This window comes from Hypomesus nipponensis, chromosome 18 (genome assembly GCF_054491055.1).
Source record: "Hypomesus nipponensis isolate SF chromosome 18, ASM5449105v1, whole genome shotgun sequence".
Classification (NCBI taxonomy): domain Eukaryota; kingdom Metazoa; phylum Chordata; class Actinopteri; order Osmeriformes; family Osmeridae; genus Hypomesus; species Hypomesus nipponensis.
This window is the reverse complement of record NC_140378.1, coordinates 18,904,506-18,920,684: the sequence shown is the minus strand read 5'-3', so window position 1 is coordinate 18,920,684 and position 16,179 is coordinate 18,904,506. Positions and strand designations below refer to the sequence as shown.

General features: G+C 44.3%; 1 protein-coding gene across 2 annotated transcripts in view; it reads left to right on the top strand.

The window, feature by feature from the left end:
- Nucleotides 1-16,179, top strand: part of LOC146252587 (TOX high mobility group box family member 2-like) — a 61,736-nt gene that overhangs the window by 26,965 nt on the left and 18,592 nt on the right. For both annotated transcript variants that reach the window (XM_084680246.1, XM_084680245.1), the window contains exons 3-4: nucleotides 6,128-6,187; nucleotides 15,646-15,900. In XM_084680246.1, the coding sequence (XP_084536372.1) occupies nucleotides 6,128-6,187; nucleotides 15,646-15,900 (315 nt within the window). The remainder of the gene's footprint in view (nucleotides 1-6,127; nucleotides 6,188-15,645; nucleotides 15,901-16,179) is intronic.

Genomic DNA, 16,179 nt, shown 5'->3' with positions numbered 1-16,179 from the left:
TCCCCATTTACATGCACATGCTAACCAAACCACACACATACATGCACACATACATGCACACATACATGCACAGTTGCCATTCTGTGGACGTTGCTTCATCATGTAGCTTCTGCACAAGCAGCAGCGAATGACATCATGCGTGCAACAGAGTTCAGCAGACCACACAGAGGCGTGCACTCTCACCCCCACAGTAAGAGGCTGTGCCTTAGTGCCACAGTTCCTTCCGATTCACTTAGTTGAAAACGTTTGCTGGAATCAGCGATGAATGTTCGTGGCACGGGGTCATCATATTAATGTTATTACATTTGAACTAGACGCCTTTGTTTTCTTTCATCCCCTGGTTTAATTTTATGACTTTCCAAAAGTTGGCTGCCACTTTTTGGTACTTTTCATGGGTGGTTGGGTGTGTGTGTGGCCTGCCGTTTTTCCATCAAGCAGGCTCTGTACTCGATATCTTTCAGTGTCAGTGAGATGATTATTTTCATTTTGGGAGTTAGTTGAAAATGCATGGAACTGAAACAGATGACACACATAGGCCATGTCAAGTCACGGCAAAGAGAAAAACACTCCAAAGTCTCTGAATCTATCGTCCTCTCAACTATTGACCCACTACACGTCGCTGGAATGGAGATGGCTATTGTGCGTCACATCAACACCGAGATGTTTATCTTATTGTGCGCGCTCGGAGTGAAAACATGATTTAGCAGCAACCGACCCCATTCCATACTGTTTTTCGCCTCTATCTCTCCTTCCATCTCTCGTTCAGTTGTTTTGTGGTTGTTCCACTGCAACAGAAAGTGGATGACTGACAACTATCTTAAGTCTACTCTTTTTATTTTTATACCACACGTAAAACAGACAGGAAACTGTTGGAACCTGCTTACAAGTCTGGTTCTGTTTTGCACACTGTACTCAGTTTAACTTCTGTTCCCTGCCAGGGACCTGTGAGTGCTTTTGTAACTGCAGTTTTACCAAACATAGATTATTTATTGATCAACAGACAAGGAACTCTTATAAATTGTGCTATGTATTGTCTCATACAGATTACTCTGTTCTAGAGATATGTCTTGTGCTTGTAGAGATAAACAGATATTTGCATATTCAAATGACTGGTTCAGGTAATAGAGTTCAGAAATCCATAGTAAGGTTAGAGGCTGTGTTATGTGTGACCTAGTACTGCAGCAGTTGTGTGTATTCATGAGTGTGTGTGTGTGTGTGTATATGTGTGAGGGTGTGTGTGTGTGTGAGGGTGTATGTATGTATGTATGTATGTATGTATGTATGTATGTATGTATGTATGTATGTATGTATGTATGTATGTATGTATGTATGTATGTGTGTATGTATGTATGTATGTGTGTGAGGGTGTATGTATGTGTGTGTGTGTGTGTGTGTAAGGGTGTGTAAGGGTGTGTATGTGTGAAGTCAGGATCAAGCTTACACCCAGGAAGAGGCCCTGTTTCCCTTATCTAACGACAACAGAGCATGTGTCGCCATGGCCACAGGCTGGGCTCTTTATGGGCTTTGTGTGTGTGTATGTGTGTGCTTGCAAGTGTGCATGTGTGTATATGTGTGTGCTTGCGCATGCATGTGTGTGTGTGTGTGTGTGTGCACACTATGGCTATTGTTTGCTCGGGGTGTGGTAAAAACATCAGCATTATCACTTTAGTTCCTTTCTCTACTCTCTTTCCCTCTCTTTCTTTCTTTCTTTCTTTCTTTCTTTCTTTCTTTCTTTCTTTCATTCTATTCTTTCTTTCTTCTTCTTCCAACTCCCTCTTTTCCATGTCAGAGTCTCCTCCCAGTATCCTTGTCTTTCTTTGAGCCTGGAGTGACAAGTTGGCCACAATCAAAATTCAGCGACGCGTTGGGATTGTTTCAGGTTGAGGTGTGCTAGGCCTCTTCTGCAGTTAATTGCACAGAGAGAGAGAGACAGAAAGAGAAAGAGAGGGGGGGAAGAGGTGCGGGTGGAGAAGAAGGGTGCTCAAACAGACATCCATATTGCATGAGCACCCCCACCCAGCCCCCCCCCCCCCCCCGTACCCCCCTTCCTTCACGGAATGGCTGAGCAGCGCTTATTAATTCCGCTCTGCGAGAGAATTATTTTTAGAGAGTTAGTGTACTGGAAAAGGCTTTTAAAGTCACAAGTATTTCACATTCTCCTTATAGTCTCTTATATAAATGTTTTTTTTTTTTTTTAAGACATTGTTGAAAGTTTTTCTTTTTGCTGTAAATGCGCCACACACCATAGAACAAGCACCAAACAAACAGTACGTGATAGAGATTGTGAAAGACACACCCTGGAAACTAGTCTTATTTTATTTTGACATTAATCCTCCACAACTGAACAAAAGGCATCGGATTGACTCCCATGGTGTTTCTGTGTATTCATAGAGAGGATACAAGCTACCATGTTCAGTCTGAGCAGGAGGCTCTTTAGATGGGCTATCTTTCCTAATGTGTCCTCCTACTCCCCAGACCCTGCCAATCCCTACTCCAGATGTTACATGATCTATTATATCAGGCTTACTGTATGAATACCCCATCAGGCAAAGTGTGCCCCTCACACACAATGTTATTTTCTTCACTAGCAGTAACAAACAGGCCTCTGCTCACAGAGATGAAAAGATATAGACAGACATTGTATCCCGCCATTAGCACTGTGTAAATATTACATGTTTTCCCTGGATATGCTAGTTAGCATTACTTCCACCTGGTGGGTTCATTATTTTTGAAGCGCGGAGCTCGTCAATGATGGCGAGGCCTGACCTAGTTCTAGGCCGTCACTTCTCTTTTCTTTCCCTCTATCGTTTACTAGTTTCTCACTCTCTCTCTCTCTCTCTCTCTCTCTCTCTCTCTCTCTCTCTCTCTCTCTCTCTCTCTCTCTCTCTCTCTCTCTCTCTCTCTCTCTCTCTCTCTCTCTCTCTCTCTCTCTCTCTCTCTCTCTCTCTCTCTCTCTCTCTCTCTCTCTCTCTCCCTCTCTCCATTCTCATTCTCTCATTCTATCATTCACTGTTTAACTCTCATTATTTAATCCTCTCAATCACTTGTTCTCTCTTTCATCCTCTCTCTCTCACTGCATCTCTGTTGCCATCTTTCTGTCTCACTCTGATACAATCGGGATCACCATACTTCTCTCTCTCCTTTTTTTATTCACACGCTCTCTTCCTCTTGTTTGTTTTCCCTCTGTTTCTCTCTCGTACCTCTCTGTCTCTTTTTTTTCTCTCTTTTCCATGTGTCACAGAGGGAAGCATCGCAAGCAGCAGTCCCTGCTGAACAATTACCATGCAAAGCAATCCAAATAGAGATGTTTGCCGAAAACAACATGTGTGTAATTACTGCTTAATGAGCCCCTTGTCTAGGCAGAATGCACAATTAGACCAGTGAAGGGGGAGCAATGCCAAGGCCCACTGGAGAGAGACAGAGATAGATAGAAAGATAGAGAGAGATAGAGTGAAAGAGAGAGAGTGAGAGAGGTGGAATGAGCAAAAAGGAAGGAAAGGAAAAAGAGAGATAGAGATTTATAAAAAAAGGAGATGGAAAGTAGGGAGAGAGAGAGAGAGAGAGAGAGAGAGAGAGAGAGAGAGAGAGAGAGAGAGAGGGGGGGGGGAAGGCTGAGCAAGAGAAGATGATTTCTGCAGTGAATGTGAAGTAATGGCTGTGCTGATAGCATTCAGCCGAGGATAAATTGGCATTTTAAATAGGAGAGAGGCAGTGCGAGGAGAACCATAGAAGAGCAGAGAAAAAAACGTACATTGGAATATATAGGCAGCCATGTTGAGGCACAAAATGGCTGACCTTTTTATGTTGACATTAGACCTTATTGTTGAATATTAAATAAGACGACTGGTCTGGATATCTGACATGACATCCTTTTCCTCCTTTGAGATACAAACACAGTAATACCGATTTTCATTGTGTTCTTGCTCAATGTTAAGGCTTCAAAAACAAAACATAAAAATCCAAGATGACTTTTTCATGAGCAGTAAAACCTTTTGCGGTCGCACGGTAAAGAGAGGCTGGTAACCTGAGGAAACCTTTAGAGCTGGCTTTACTTTGCGTCATCAATGACACAACAGTGGATTTAAATCGATGAAATAAAACATCTGGACAAGAGGGTTATGGTACTGTACAGTACATGGGCTTCTAGCTCAACATGCATTTCATACTGTTAAGAAGTGTGATATTACTGTAACATCAGACACAAAGCATATAGATAAAAGAGATGCATTCGGCATTTAGCTAGCATCAATTCCGAACAAAACAGGGATTTTTGGAGTCAGGGAAACAGTGTGAGACTCAAGTCTTGAGTCGTCAGTGAGACATCAGGTTTATGTGCCTTAGTTGCAGATCAGCTGGGAAGGATGTCTAATCATTAGAATAAGTGAGCGCTTCAGCACACCGTTCCTTGAAATGCTTCGTTAACCAACCATAGGCCTGAGACTTTCCCTGCATTCTCCACTCATTACTACCAATGATCTGCTGTCATTTGAGAATCTCTCACTCTCTCCCCTTGTCTCTCTTCCAATTTGTTCTCCCTTTCTCTTTCCTCCTTTGCCTCCCCCACCCTCGCTCGCTCCCTCACCTCCTCCCCCCCCCTCGCTCCCTCTCCTCCTCCCCCCTCCCTTGCTCCCCCCCTCCCTTGCTCCCTCCCTCCCCCCTCCCTCCCTCTCCTCCTCCCCCCCTTGCTCCCTCTCCTCCTCCCCCCCTCCCTCCCTCCCTCTCCCCCCCTCCCTCCCCCGCTCCCTCTCCTCCTCCCCCCCCTCCCTCCCTCGCTCCCTCTCCTCCTCCCCCCACCTACCTCGCTCCCTCTCCTCCTCCCTCCCCCCCTAACTCGCTCCCTCTCCTCATCCCCTCCCTCCCTCGCTCCCTCTCCTCCTCCCCCTCCTCCTTGATCCATCTTCATATTGTCAGACGAAGGATGTTTTATTTCTTTTCTCATTTCGTCCGTGGAGATTGTATTTCATGCTGACAAATAATGTATCCATTAGTCATTTGAGTTCATAATTTCTGAGATGTTCTGATACTGATATTCTACCTGTGTTTATGTCAGCGAATGCCAATCCATTACTCAAGCCTTAGGAGAGACCACCCAAATGAATAGTCTTACATTGTATCTCATCATCTGTGGAATTTGACATGGAATGCTGTCTAGTTTGATCATGTTTTCACTACTTTCACGGAGTGCCACAGAGAGAGAGAGATTTGTTTGTGCAGCTGTCGCTATGCAAAGAATGGCAGTAGTCAACAAATGCAAGATTGTGATCCTATTGAATGTATCTACATTCCGGTTCCAGAACTGTCACTCTAGAACTACAACACAGTTCCAGAACTGCCACGCCGCAAGCACTGTCATTACAGTTGAGTCCAGGTTTGTTCTATTTGCTGAACAAAGGCCTGTGCCAGAGAGCCCCAGTGCAACGTTGTCAACCAGTATTCTGCTTCTGTGACGCTCAATTCAACGGTCAAACTGTGATATAAAACATGACTTTCAGTTCAGCAAAGAAGACTGCTCTCCATTCAGGGTGCTTTCCTTTACTACTCAAGTCCTCAAGTAACTATTGCCTTTGTGGTAATTACTCTGTGAGGCAGAGCTTGTCAGCCAAGCTAGCACGCTCGTGATAACTAGTGACATGCTGCGTTCTTAACCCCAGGTCTTTTCCCAGGCACTGTTGGGGTCAGAGGTCACAGCCAAGGCTAACGCTGCAGTTAGCACAGTGTTGGCACCTACAGGAAGTATTCTCTGCACGCCTGATTAACACTCTCCTCATTGCCCACCTCGTGAGAGACATGGCATGCCCTGCTCACACACACACACACACGTACTGTTGGAGCTTTCACACAAACACATCACATCGGAGCTCACACACACACGTACACCCGCATGGTAGACCCCACAGGGGAAAGCCCATCACTCGTCACTCAGCACAACCAGCCTAATTACCACCCCGCTGATGAACAGTAATTACCGACGTCGCCGCGACAACGACGAGGTTTAGCAAATGTGACAAAGTCATTAGACGCTTCGGGCCACCCATAGTGCTCTCTCTCTCTCCCTCTTTCGTTCTCTCTCTCTCTCTCAGAAGCAAAATTGACAATGTTTGTTTCTCTTTTCTATTTCTGTCCTCAGTTTGATGGTGACAACATGTACATGAATGACAATAACCAAGAGTTTCGGTCACCAAACCAGGTAAGTTTGGTCACATCCCATCCTATTCTCAGACTCATGTGCTAGCCAATTGTAAGTCACAGCTTCCAGGTCCAGGATCTCTCTATCCTGGGACACATGAGGGATTCGAACCAGCAACCTTTGGTTACTGATACAGAGCTGTTGACTCTCAGCAACCCTGTGACCTGTAGTATGTATTACACAGTAGGTAGTATATACTTCTATATGTATGTACTTAGGTAGTATACGTTTCTTATGTGTACTGTATTATATACGGTAAGTATGGAGGTAGTAAGTAGGTAGCCTAATATATCATATACGGTATTTACAACAGGGGACCAGTTTATACTTAGAGTACTTATATACTGTATGTACTGTATGTAGCTTTTAAATACTTATACGGTAGGTAAATGTGATGGAAATACTTAGGTAGTATGTAGGCCTACTTACATACTTTGTGTAGAGGTAGGAGCCTGTTTAAAGCTCAGTGGCTCTGCCGGTTGCTGGAGTTGTTTCATCCCAGACAGAGAGCTGCTGGGTCGCGATGGGGAGCAGAGCATTCACAGCTGGCGGAGGGGGAACACATGGGTCGACATATGGCAGAGTTTGGGGATCCAGGATGTGTTGATACAGCGGCAGGCCTCCATGGTTTAACGAAAACACGTCAAGCTAGTTTGAGAGTCCCTGTCAATTAGCACCGGTCTAACGCTGAACTGGGAAGAGAGGCTAGGAGTTGAGCTCCCCTTCAACCTTCACCTCTGTCTTCCCTTTGATGTCGATATCAGCCGTCAGTAATGAGGGGTTGGGAGACAGACTCCGAGGCTTTTTGTCTGAGAAATGCTCACACGGGATTAGAACCTATTTATTTCGAAATGAGGTTCAGAAAACACCTCCATAAGACTTAGGTTAGGGCGCTAGGAAACTTTGGCGAGGAGCTGGACTGAGATTTCTTGTTTTCTTCAAATGGCTTATAAACTTTAAACTTTACTCGCAGTAATAGTGTATGAAGGACTACAGTTTGGGAGCCATTTTTCTGTAAGCAAGTCTTTTCGTCTCACCGAACGTGCGTTAGTTGTTTGCTAATTGTCGTGATCCTCCAGCTCTGTTGCCATGATAGTCACATATCAATCGCCACTGACTTAAAGTTATGTCAATAGCCACCTCTATTGAACAAAAGGTCCTTTGGCTACTCTAAACATGGATTTGAAGCTTGAATCCCCCAGTCCGACTCAGGTCTAATAACAAGGTTGCCTTTGCTGTACCATTCCAGTAGAATGACATTTGAACTAAAAGTACAGGAAATGAACTAATGAAAAACCATGATGATGAATTAGAGAACAAGCAGGATTTTCTTGAAGTGTAATCGTGTATTGGCGGACACTATACAGACTATCGATATAGATGTGGAGTAGCCTTGTTCAGAAGTTCAGAGTACAGAAAAAATACAAAATGCCACGTACATCGCAACATCTGTATTTTCTCAAAGCGACACATAATTCATTATCTCTGCTGGAGTGCATGTGTTCGTCAAATATGAGGCAATTAGGGTTTAATTGACGCTTAATTGTGTCTATTAGCTTTGCATTTACTTGGTGCATATAAATTACCTCCGCAGATAAATTGAGACAAATTGGAGGTTCATATATTGCATCTTCCCTGCACTCATTTGTGACGGTGATTAGTCAGCTAATGGATACATTGAGGTTATGTGTGGTTATGTGTCTGAGCTAGCTCCAACTGAAAACTGGCAGTGCATGTTTTGTGACTCGTTTTAGAAGTGGTTAACTTAAATAATGTCATTATCAGTCCATGTCTTTGTTGTATGCTGGCTTGTGTACGGTATAGCTGTGCGATTCCAAGCCATGACCATGATGGCTTTAACGTGGGCAACATTCGAACATTTTGATGCTCATCCCAGCCCAGAGTGTATTGAACCTGCATGTGAATATGGGCATGTGAACAGGCTTTCTTTGTAAGCTAAAAGGATGTTTCCACAGGGCATGTATTTAGGTAGCACTTCAACACAGACGCTAGATATTCTATTACAAATAACATCTCAGGGCTTTTAAAGGGAGAACCACTAAACAGAAACAGCTTTTGGGGGATTCAAACTAGGCCAACACACAACCTAGTCATTCACAAAGACTTTTCTTCAAAAGGTTTTAGCAAGTTTGCATTTTAGAGTGCATGTTCGCCACACAAATTTGTTATTTTTAAGTTAACCCTCCATTATACATACTTTTGTAATCAGTTTAATTCCCTGTTTGGTGATGTTCAGCACTAAGGTAATCTACACAGCATTATGTATACTATATATAGACATATAAACTATATAGAATGGTATTAATTCACTTCACAGCCACTATGGAGTCTCCCTAGCATCCAGGATTAATTGACAGTAGTGCTTTGAATGAGAACGCTCAATTACTCTGATTGTTGCAGTTGTGGCATCATGGTGTGTTGAGACTGATACCCGTGTTCGGCCATAAGGGCAATAGGGATGATGCTGTACATGTTTACCGTATACTGTGAAGTGCCACCATGCACATAATGTTTATGTTATAAATAGTGGATGTTTTTTTGAGCACCAAAATGACTTCCAGGACCTGAAGCCTTGTGGGAAATGAAATCTTTAAAAGCCTTTCACTTTTGATGTATTTTGGTGTCCAGGACAACCCCGTCTCCACATCCCTCCCCCCCCCCCTCCCCCCGTCCCCTTCCAAAAAGAATTGTACTGATTGGAGATCAGTCCAGTGTGACAGACAGGAAATACTTTTGATTGGTACTGAAATCAGTAGCGATCCGTTTGAGTGATTACAGACTAGACCCTGCATGTGTGTGTGTTTTTATGTTTGTGTGTGTGTGTGTGTTGTGTGTGTGTGTGTCTTATGTTTGTGTGTGTGTGTTATGTGTTATGTGTGTGTGTGTTATGTGTGTGTGTGTTATGTGTGTGTGTGTTATGTGTGTGTGTGTGTTATGTGTGGAAGGGGGTCGCAAGCGTCATCTCCTGGTCTGTTTTCACAGTCTGTGTCCCAATGGGCTGCATTTACAATAGAGTTCATGGTCAGGATTTACAACTTCCTACCCATGTTATGATCTCACACACACACACACACACACACACACACACACACACACACACACACACACACACACACACACACACACACACACATACCACACACACACACACACACACACACACACACATACCACACACACACACACACACACACACACACACACACACACACACACACACACACACCACATGCAATGCAGACCCTTTCTTATTCTATACTGCTGTGTTGCTGCGGGTCAGAGTGAGAGGAGAGGGGGTGTTTTCCTGGAAGCTGCTCGCTGCTGATCGGTGGGTGTTTGGTGTGCTGTGCTTTTAGTTCTCTGGTCGAGGAACATGTGACCTGGCCCTCTTGATCTAGTAGCCAACCACAGGAGAACAGTTGCTGATGATCCAGATTAGAATAGAAACCTCACCTGTTCTATAAAGGCTTTTCTCTCTCTCTCTCTCTCTTTCTCTCTCTCTGTCTCTCTCTCTCTCTCTCTCTCTCTCTCTCTCTCTCTCTCTCTCTCTCTCTCTCTCTCTCTGTCTCTCTCTCTCTTTCTCTCCCTCTATCTCTCTTTCTCTCTCTCTCTCTCTCTCTCTCTCTCTCTCTCTCTCTCTCTTCTCGTTCTCTTTTTTTCTCTCTGTCTCTCTCTGTCTCTCTTCCTATCTCTCTTTTTCTTTATCTATCTATCTCATAACATACAAACAGGTCTACACATGCTTTCCAAAACACAGACACATGCATGCCAAAACACAGACCCAAAAACAAAAATGTAGGGAATTGTATCATTAGAATGGAGTCTGGTAACCAAACAGTCTCTCTAGCCCAGAGCAAAGCCCCTCTCTCTCTCTCTCTCTCTCTCTCTCTCTCTCTCTCTCTCTCTCTCTCTCTCTCTCTCTCTCTCTCTCTCTCTCTCTCTCTCTCTCTCTCACTATCTATCTATTTCTCTCTTTCTATCTGTCTCTCTTATTCTCTCTCTTTATCTCCGTGCTCTCTGTTCCTCTCTCTTTCTCACTCCCTCTCTGCCCCTGTCTCTGGTTCTCTCACTCACTCTCTCCATTTCTCTCCATTTCTCTCTCTCGCTCTATCCTTCTATCTCTATCCCTCTCACCCTCACACATAGCTCTACTGACTCAACAGACACCTCAGAACATGCTGGCACCACTCACCACATGTGGGCGAAGGACCAAGTGAAGAGCACAGTTATTTAATGGTGACTCACGGCGTACCAGTAAACCCCCAGTACAACATCCACCCACCCCTCCCTCGCCCTCCGCCTCCTCTATAGATCCCCATAGAATAGGTCTTTCCCTCCCTCCCTCCCTCCCTCCCTCCCTCCCTCCCTCCCTCCCTCCCTCCCTCCCTCCCTCCCTCCCTCCCTCCCTCCCTCCCTCCCTCCCTCCCATGGCTCTCCTCTAAATGCTCTGAATCCTTCAGAGAAAATCGTGTCAGATGTCAGTATTCTCTGCTTGTGTTTTCCACCAAGAGGACATGGGGACGATGGACATTTGTATGATCCAATCCAATTCCTTCATTTTTTTGTTCTTCTACAACTGAAGTAATTTCTTGAGAAAAAAAATAACTAAACTACAGTTTGTCTTTCCCTGACCTAACATTGCAAGGGACATAGTAAGTCTACACCCATGCTGGGAGGTTTGGGAAATGTAGTCTTAAGTAGGTCACTCCATGTCAACCAATAAGTCCAATTACCATCATCCTCTGAAACCGGATGAGTCATCTCCAGTGACCTCGGTATACCTATCAGTTATTTTAATAGAGCTTCTCCTTCACAAATTGAGTTCTGGAAGATAACGGGATGAATTCTAGGTCATGGTTTCTGTCTGTCGCTTTCTCTTTTTTCCCTCCTCAGTCAGGATGAAACAGGACAGTATTTCATATTTAGTATTTTAGTTTTTTATTTGCATGTTTTTCCCTAAAGTTTTACTAACGTCTGCACTATTGAGGAAGTCTGGCAATCAAGCATTTCATTTCTAATGATAGCTGTTACTGTAATGTGCATACTGTATTACAATAAACTTCGTCCAGAGACCAGTTAGCATGTTGCCATTCTAGGCCTCAGTTGGTGTAACCTCACAGGCCTCATCAGTCAAACATCCACAAAATCCTCCCTCCAAAACCAGCGTGTCCACTGTGGAGAGAGTGGAGCACTCAATGATTCATACAGTCTTTTAAGCGAACTTGAAACCATGGATCTATTTCGGGCTTCTCTCGGTCGCAGCAGAGGGATTTAACAGACTAAGTAGTTTGATATTTCTATTGGTTTTCCGGGTTCTTTTTTTTTATCCCTCATCACCATCCCCCCCCCTTATCCCCCCCCCCACACACACACACACTTTTACACACACATACACCCACTCTAGTGATCCTCCTCATCACATGGAGACCAAGGTCATGCCTGATTGAAATATAATAGAAGTGTAGACATCTGGTCTAATACTGTGGGAAGTTAAATCTATTTTAATGGCCCCTGCCACCGTGGATTCTCCCTGACGCACTCAGGGTTCACTGACAGTAAATCACAATGTTCTCTGATTACCCTGACTGGAATGAGGGCATAGAGAAAGAACAATGAGAGATTCACATCATTTGTTTTTGCCCCTCCCTCCCTCCCTTTCCTCCTGTCTTTTTTTCTCCTCTCTTCTCCTCTGCTCCCTTCCTCTTCTCCCCCTCCTCTACTATTCTCTCCTCTCTTCTCCTCCGCCCCACCCCCTCCTCTCCTCCCTCCTCCCCCACCTCTTCTCTACTCTCCTTTTTTCTCCTCTCCTCTCCCATCCTCTCCTCTCTCATAAAGAAAGGGCTTAAAGAGAATGACATCACGAAAATAAAAATAAAGGGGATTATGGGATGGCTATTGTGCCATATGTGCTTACTGGAGCTTCCATGTTCCCTGGAGGGGTGGAGTGACAACGGGAACCAGACTTTATTTAGTTATTTATTTCTGCATTCATTTATTTAGTTATTTATTCATTCACTCATTTTGTGGCTTTATTTTCTACAATGAATAGAATAAGGAAATGTGGTTGCAGCCCCAACCGTGGTGTGGTAGTAAAGTATACTGTATGACAGAAGGGGCTTATTCAGGAGATCAGTTAGATGTGTATTTATTTATTTATTTATCTTTGATCTTCATACTTTAAGGGATGATGGAGCTGAACTGATGGGAGTTTATAAAGTGTTTCCTCGTAGCTGCTGTGATTGAAAGACTTTGCATTTTGTGTGTTTTTGAAGTCGGAGCTCTGCTTGGACTGGCCAATCAGAACCCTCCGGAGAGAGAGTGGTCTCCTGCCCGACCTAAATGAGATCCATTTTGAAGTGACATTTGAGAGAATTGCTAGTGGAGGGAGGAGTGGGAAGGGGGGGGGGGGGGAGGAGGATAGCTTATTCCCCAGCCCCTGTGGACCGCGCCCACCTCCCCGGCCAACCTGTCCTTTGTGACGGACGTTACCTGTGACCCTGGGATGTGATTGGACGAGAGAAGACGCCCTTCCGCAGTCCACTTATCCCGGCTCCGCCATGCTGTCAGTCAGCGAGCCCCGAAATCCATCTTCGGCCTCTTTTCTATCGAGGGGGCCGTTGTTCGCCATCTATTGTATTACTGTGACTGGTTCTGCTGATACATCACCCAAATGGAGGTTCTTGTCATCTTCAAAGCCGGGTCAAACGCCTGTGTGTGTACTGTCCTCCTCGCGGTCAGTTCAGCAGCACGCCTGAGTAGAGTTCAGAGTCGAGTCGACGTTTCTTGGCGGGTTTGTCTCTCATTCTCTTCGACCCCTGGAGTCTGATATTTTGACATTGCTCGAATGTTGCTGTATAATTTATTTTACCTGCTCAAATGTCCTGCTATCGGTGACTCATATCTTATCTATAGCGACTGGACATGAGGACTATTATTTATGCATCGCCAGCTGTTGTTTACCACTAAAACAAGGCCAATCTGTTACTATTCCAATGTAGCATATGGCTAGGGCAGTTTGGTTTAAAAAGCTATACCATACTCAGTTGGTAAATGGTATTTCTAGCACACTATCAAACTTGAAACGATGCTATATTAACAGAAATTAAAATAAGTTATTTCACCCGCTTGGACAATTCTAAAACCCAATGTAAAGTCACATTGAAAAATACATGTATTCAATACTAAGTCATGTGGACTGCCATGAAGAGAATCCTAAAGAGAAGAAGCATCTTACCTTTACAAGCATGCCCTCCCCAGTAAAATGAAAGATTTGCTTAAATTTCACCTTTCAAGGGAGGGTGAAGGTTGGTGAAAGAGGCTGAATCAACATTTGCCATTTCATTCTGACCCTTCTCTTTTATCTGCTCTCTGCCATGTCCTGAAAGACAGTATATTTATGAATTATTTATCTACGTTTGAAAATATTACACTTGTAGCGTCCTTGTCCCACATCTTATCCTCAAGGGCATCAGGCCAAGCAGTGAAGACAATCGAAGGCTAGCTTGTACTTATATAGCCTTTCACAACATTCAGATCTTTGAACATGAACAGTTACATCATTTACTTGTCATCTCTGGGAATGGATTGTTTCATGCAGACGATTGTAGTTGGATGAAAGTTGGGATCAAACGTGTTGGACTGTAGCTGTGTTGTGAGGATTAACAGTGTTGATAAGACACACTACGGATAAAAGAACAAGCTACTGTAATTAAATTCCAGTGAATCACGGCAAATAGTTTAAATATGTTACAGTACTGTAGTCATATTATTGGCTCTAGATAAATAACTTGTTCTAGGTAGTTTAATAGGCTTGGATTCGTTGTTGTGTATGTCTAGATATCCCACACCTCCTGCCCTGGCTGTTGCCGGGAAAAATAAATGATCTATACCCTTCTAGAATTATGAAACTATGTATTTGAGGTAAAAATGACAAATACAAATAAGGACAGAGGCAGGTATTGTATCCACGTGTTTTCAACATAAACAATTTATGAGTTTTAGCTCTAACAATATCACATATGATTTTTTTGATTTTCAGTTCGATAAAATTGGATCAAATCTCCCAGATGTTTTTTGGAGTATGTGGGTAAAGAAACATAACATTTGTATGACGCTGTCTGTCCAAGGACATCAGACCAGATGTTAGTCTACATTATATTATTGGCAGAAAATAAATAACATCCAGCATTATATTTCTTAGCGAACAACATTCTTTCCTTTTTTGGCTCCTTTGCTTCAGCACATGCAGCTGGAACATTCCGGCTTTCCCAAAGCATTTCTTACCATTTGTTTGCTAAAAGTATTTGTTTGGAAGATAAATGGTTGCCTTGGCAGGAGAGATGACAGCCTACACGAAGATGATATTGAATTGATTTCTGAAATGTTGCAGAACGGACTGCTTGATGTGTACCGCGAGACATGAATCATAAAAATTCTATTAAAAAGCTCTTGAATGGCTGACACCGGAATATTATTTGTGATGATTAATTTTCCCCAGTCATTATAAAAGCAGTCAGCATCAGATTGCCTCTGACAAAATTGCTTTTCATTCCCTGGTGAATACCCTCAGTGTGCTTTTTGAGAGTGCAAAACCATATTTCTCAGCACAATATTATGTCAAGATGGCCCTTGAAGAAGCCACTGTCAACCTTCCTCACGTTGCTCCTACGGTATAGCACCTATTTGCATTTGGCCAATCATAAGAAAGTATCTCTCACTTCATTCTGAACAAGGAGGTCACAGACTCGACTTAGATACGGCTCCTAATTTGAAAACCTGTGTGTCAGGTGTAGGGAACGCCATCGGCACCCAATCATGGTTCTTAAACTGAAACTGCTATATTTTCAGATTCTGGAGGCTGTTAGTTGTGTTCAAGGGTAGGTTAGGTGGTAACTGGGAATGTCACTACAGTCCTGTTACTAATGATGGTTGGTGCCACAGGGTATTTATCAGAATGTACAGTATAAGTCACCTGTGATATATGAATGGTTGCTTAATGTGTAATTGTGGTTGCTAATATATCAGAGCCTGAAGGATCAGTTTCAATCCCTGTTTTCCTACTGGGTGCTTTTCTACACAATCGGTTTCTGCAATGTTCTCATCATGCATCTCTCTCTCTCCCTCTTCTCTCTATTTATCTATCTTTCTCTCTCTCTCTCTGTACTATCTATCTCTCTGTATCTCTCTCTTGGCTCCCTCCCTCCCTCTCTCCTCGGCCTCTCTTCCCTCTCCCTCTCCCTCTCCCTCTCCCTCTCCCTCTCCCTCTCCCTCTCCCTCTCCCTCTCCCTCTCCCTCTCCCTCTCCCTCTCCCTCCCTCCCTCCCTCCCTCCCTCTCTCTCTCTCTCTCTCTCTCTCTCTCTCTCTCTCTCTCTCCCTCCCTCCCTCCCTCCCTCCCTCCCTCCCTCCCTCCCTCTCCCTCCCTCTCTCCTCCCCCGTAGAGCTACTCCAGTCAGGGCCGAGGCAGCAACGGCGGAGGAGGAGGAGATGAAGATTATGAGATCCCGCCCATCACTCCCCCGAACCACGCCGACCCCTCTCTGCTCCACCTCATGGATCCTGAGTCAGGCTACCCCTTCCACGGCCTGCCCCACAACGGGCTCCTCAACCCCTACTCCTACCCGGAGCTGCCCGCCCTAATGATGTCCAACATGCTGGGGCAGGATAGTCACCTCCTCGCTGGGCCCATGCACGCGGTGAGTCCTCCTCTCCCCCTCCTCTCCCCCTCCTCTCCTCTCCCCCTCCTCTCCCCCTGCACATCCTCCACATACATAGGTCTCTTAGAGGCGGAGGGTGCAACCAAGGAGGCCTTTTGGAAATCCTTGAGGTGTTTTTCTTTTTTTTCCATCTCTAAGGTGTTTTTGGTTAAATATGTGTGTTGATAGTCCACTTGACGTTTTAGATGGTTTCTTCACCCGAGGGTGTCTGTTGTAGAAAATGCAGCTGTGGAGGAGAGGAGAATCACATTGTAGATC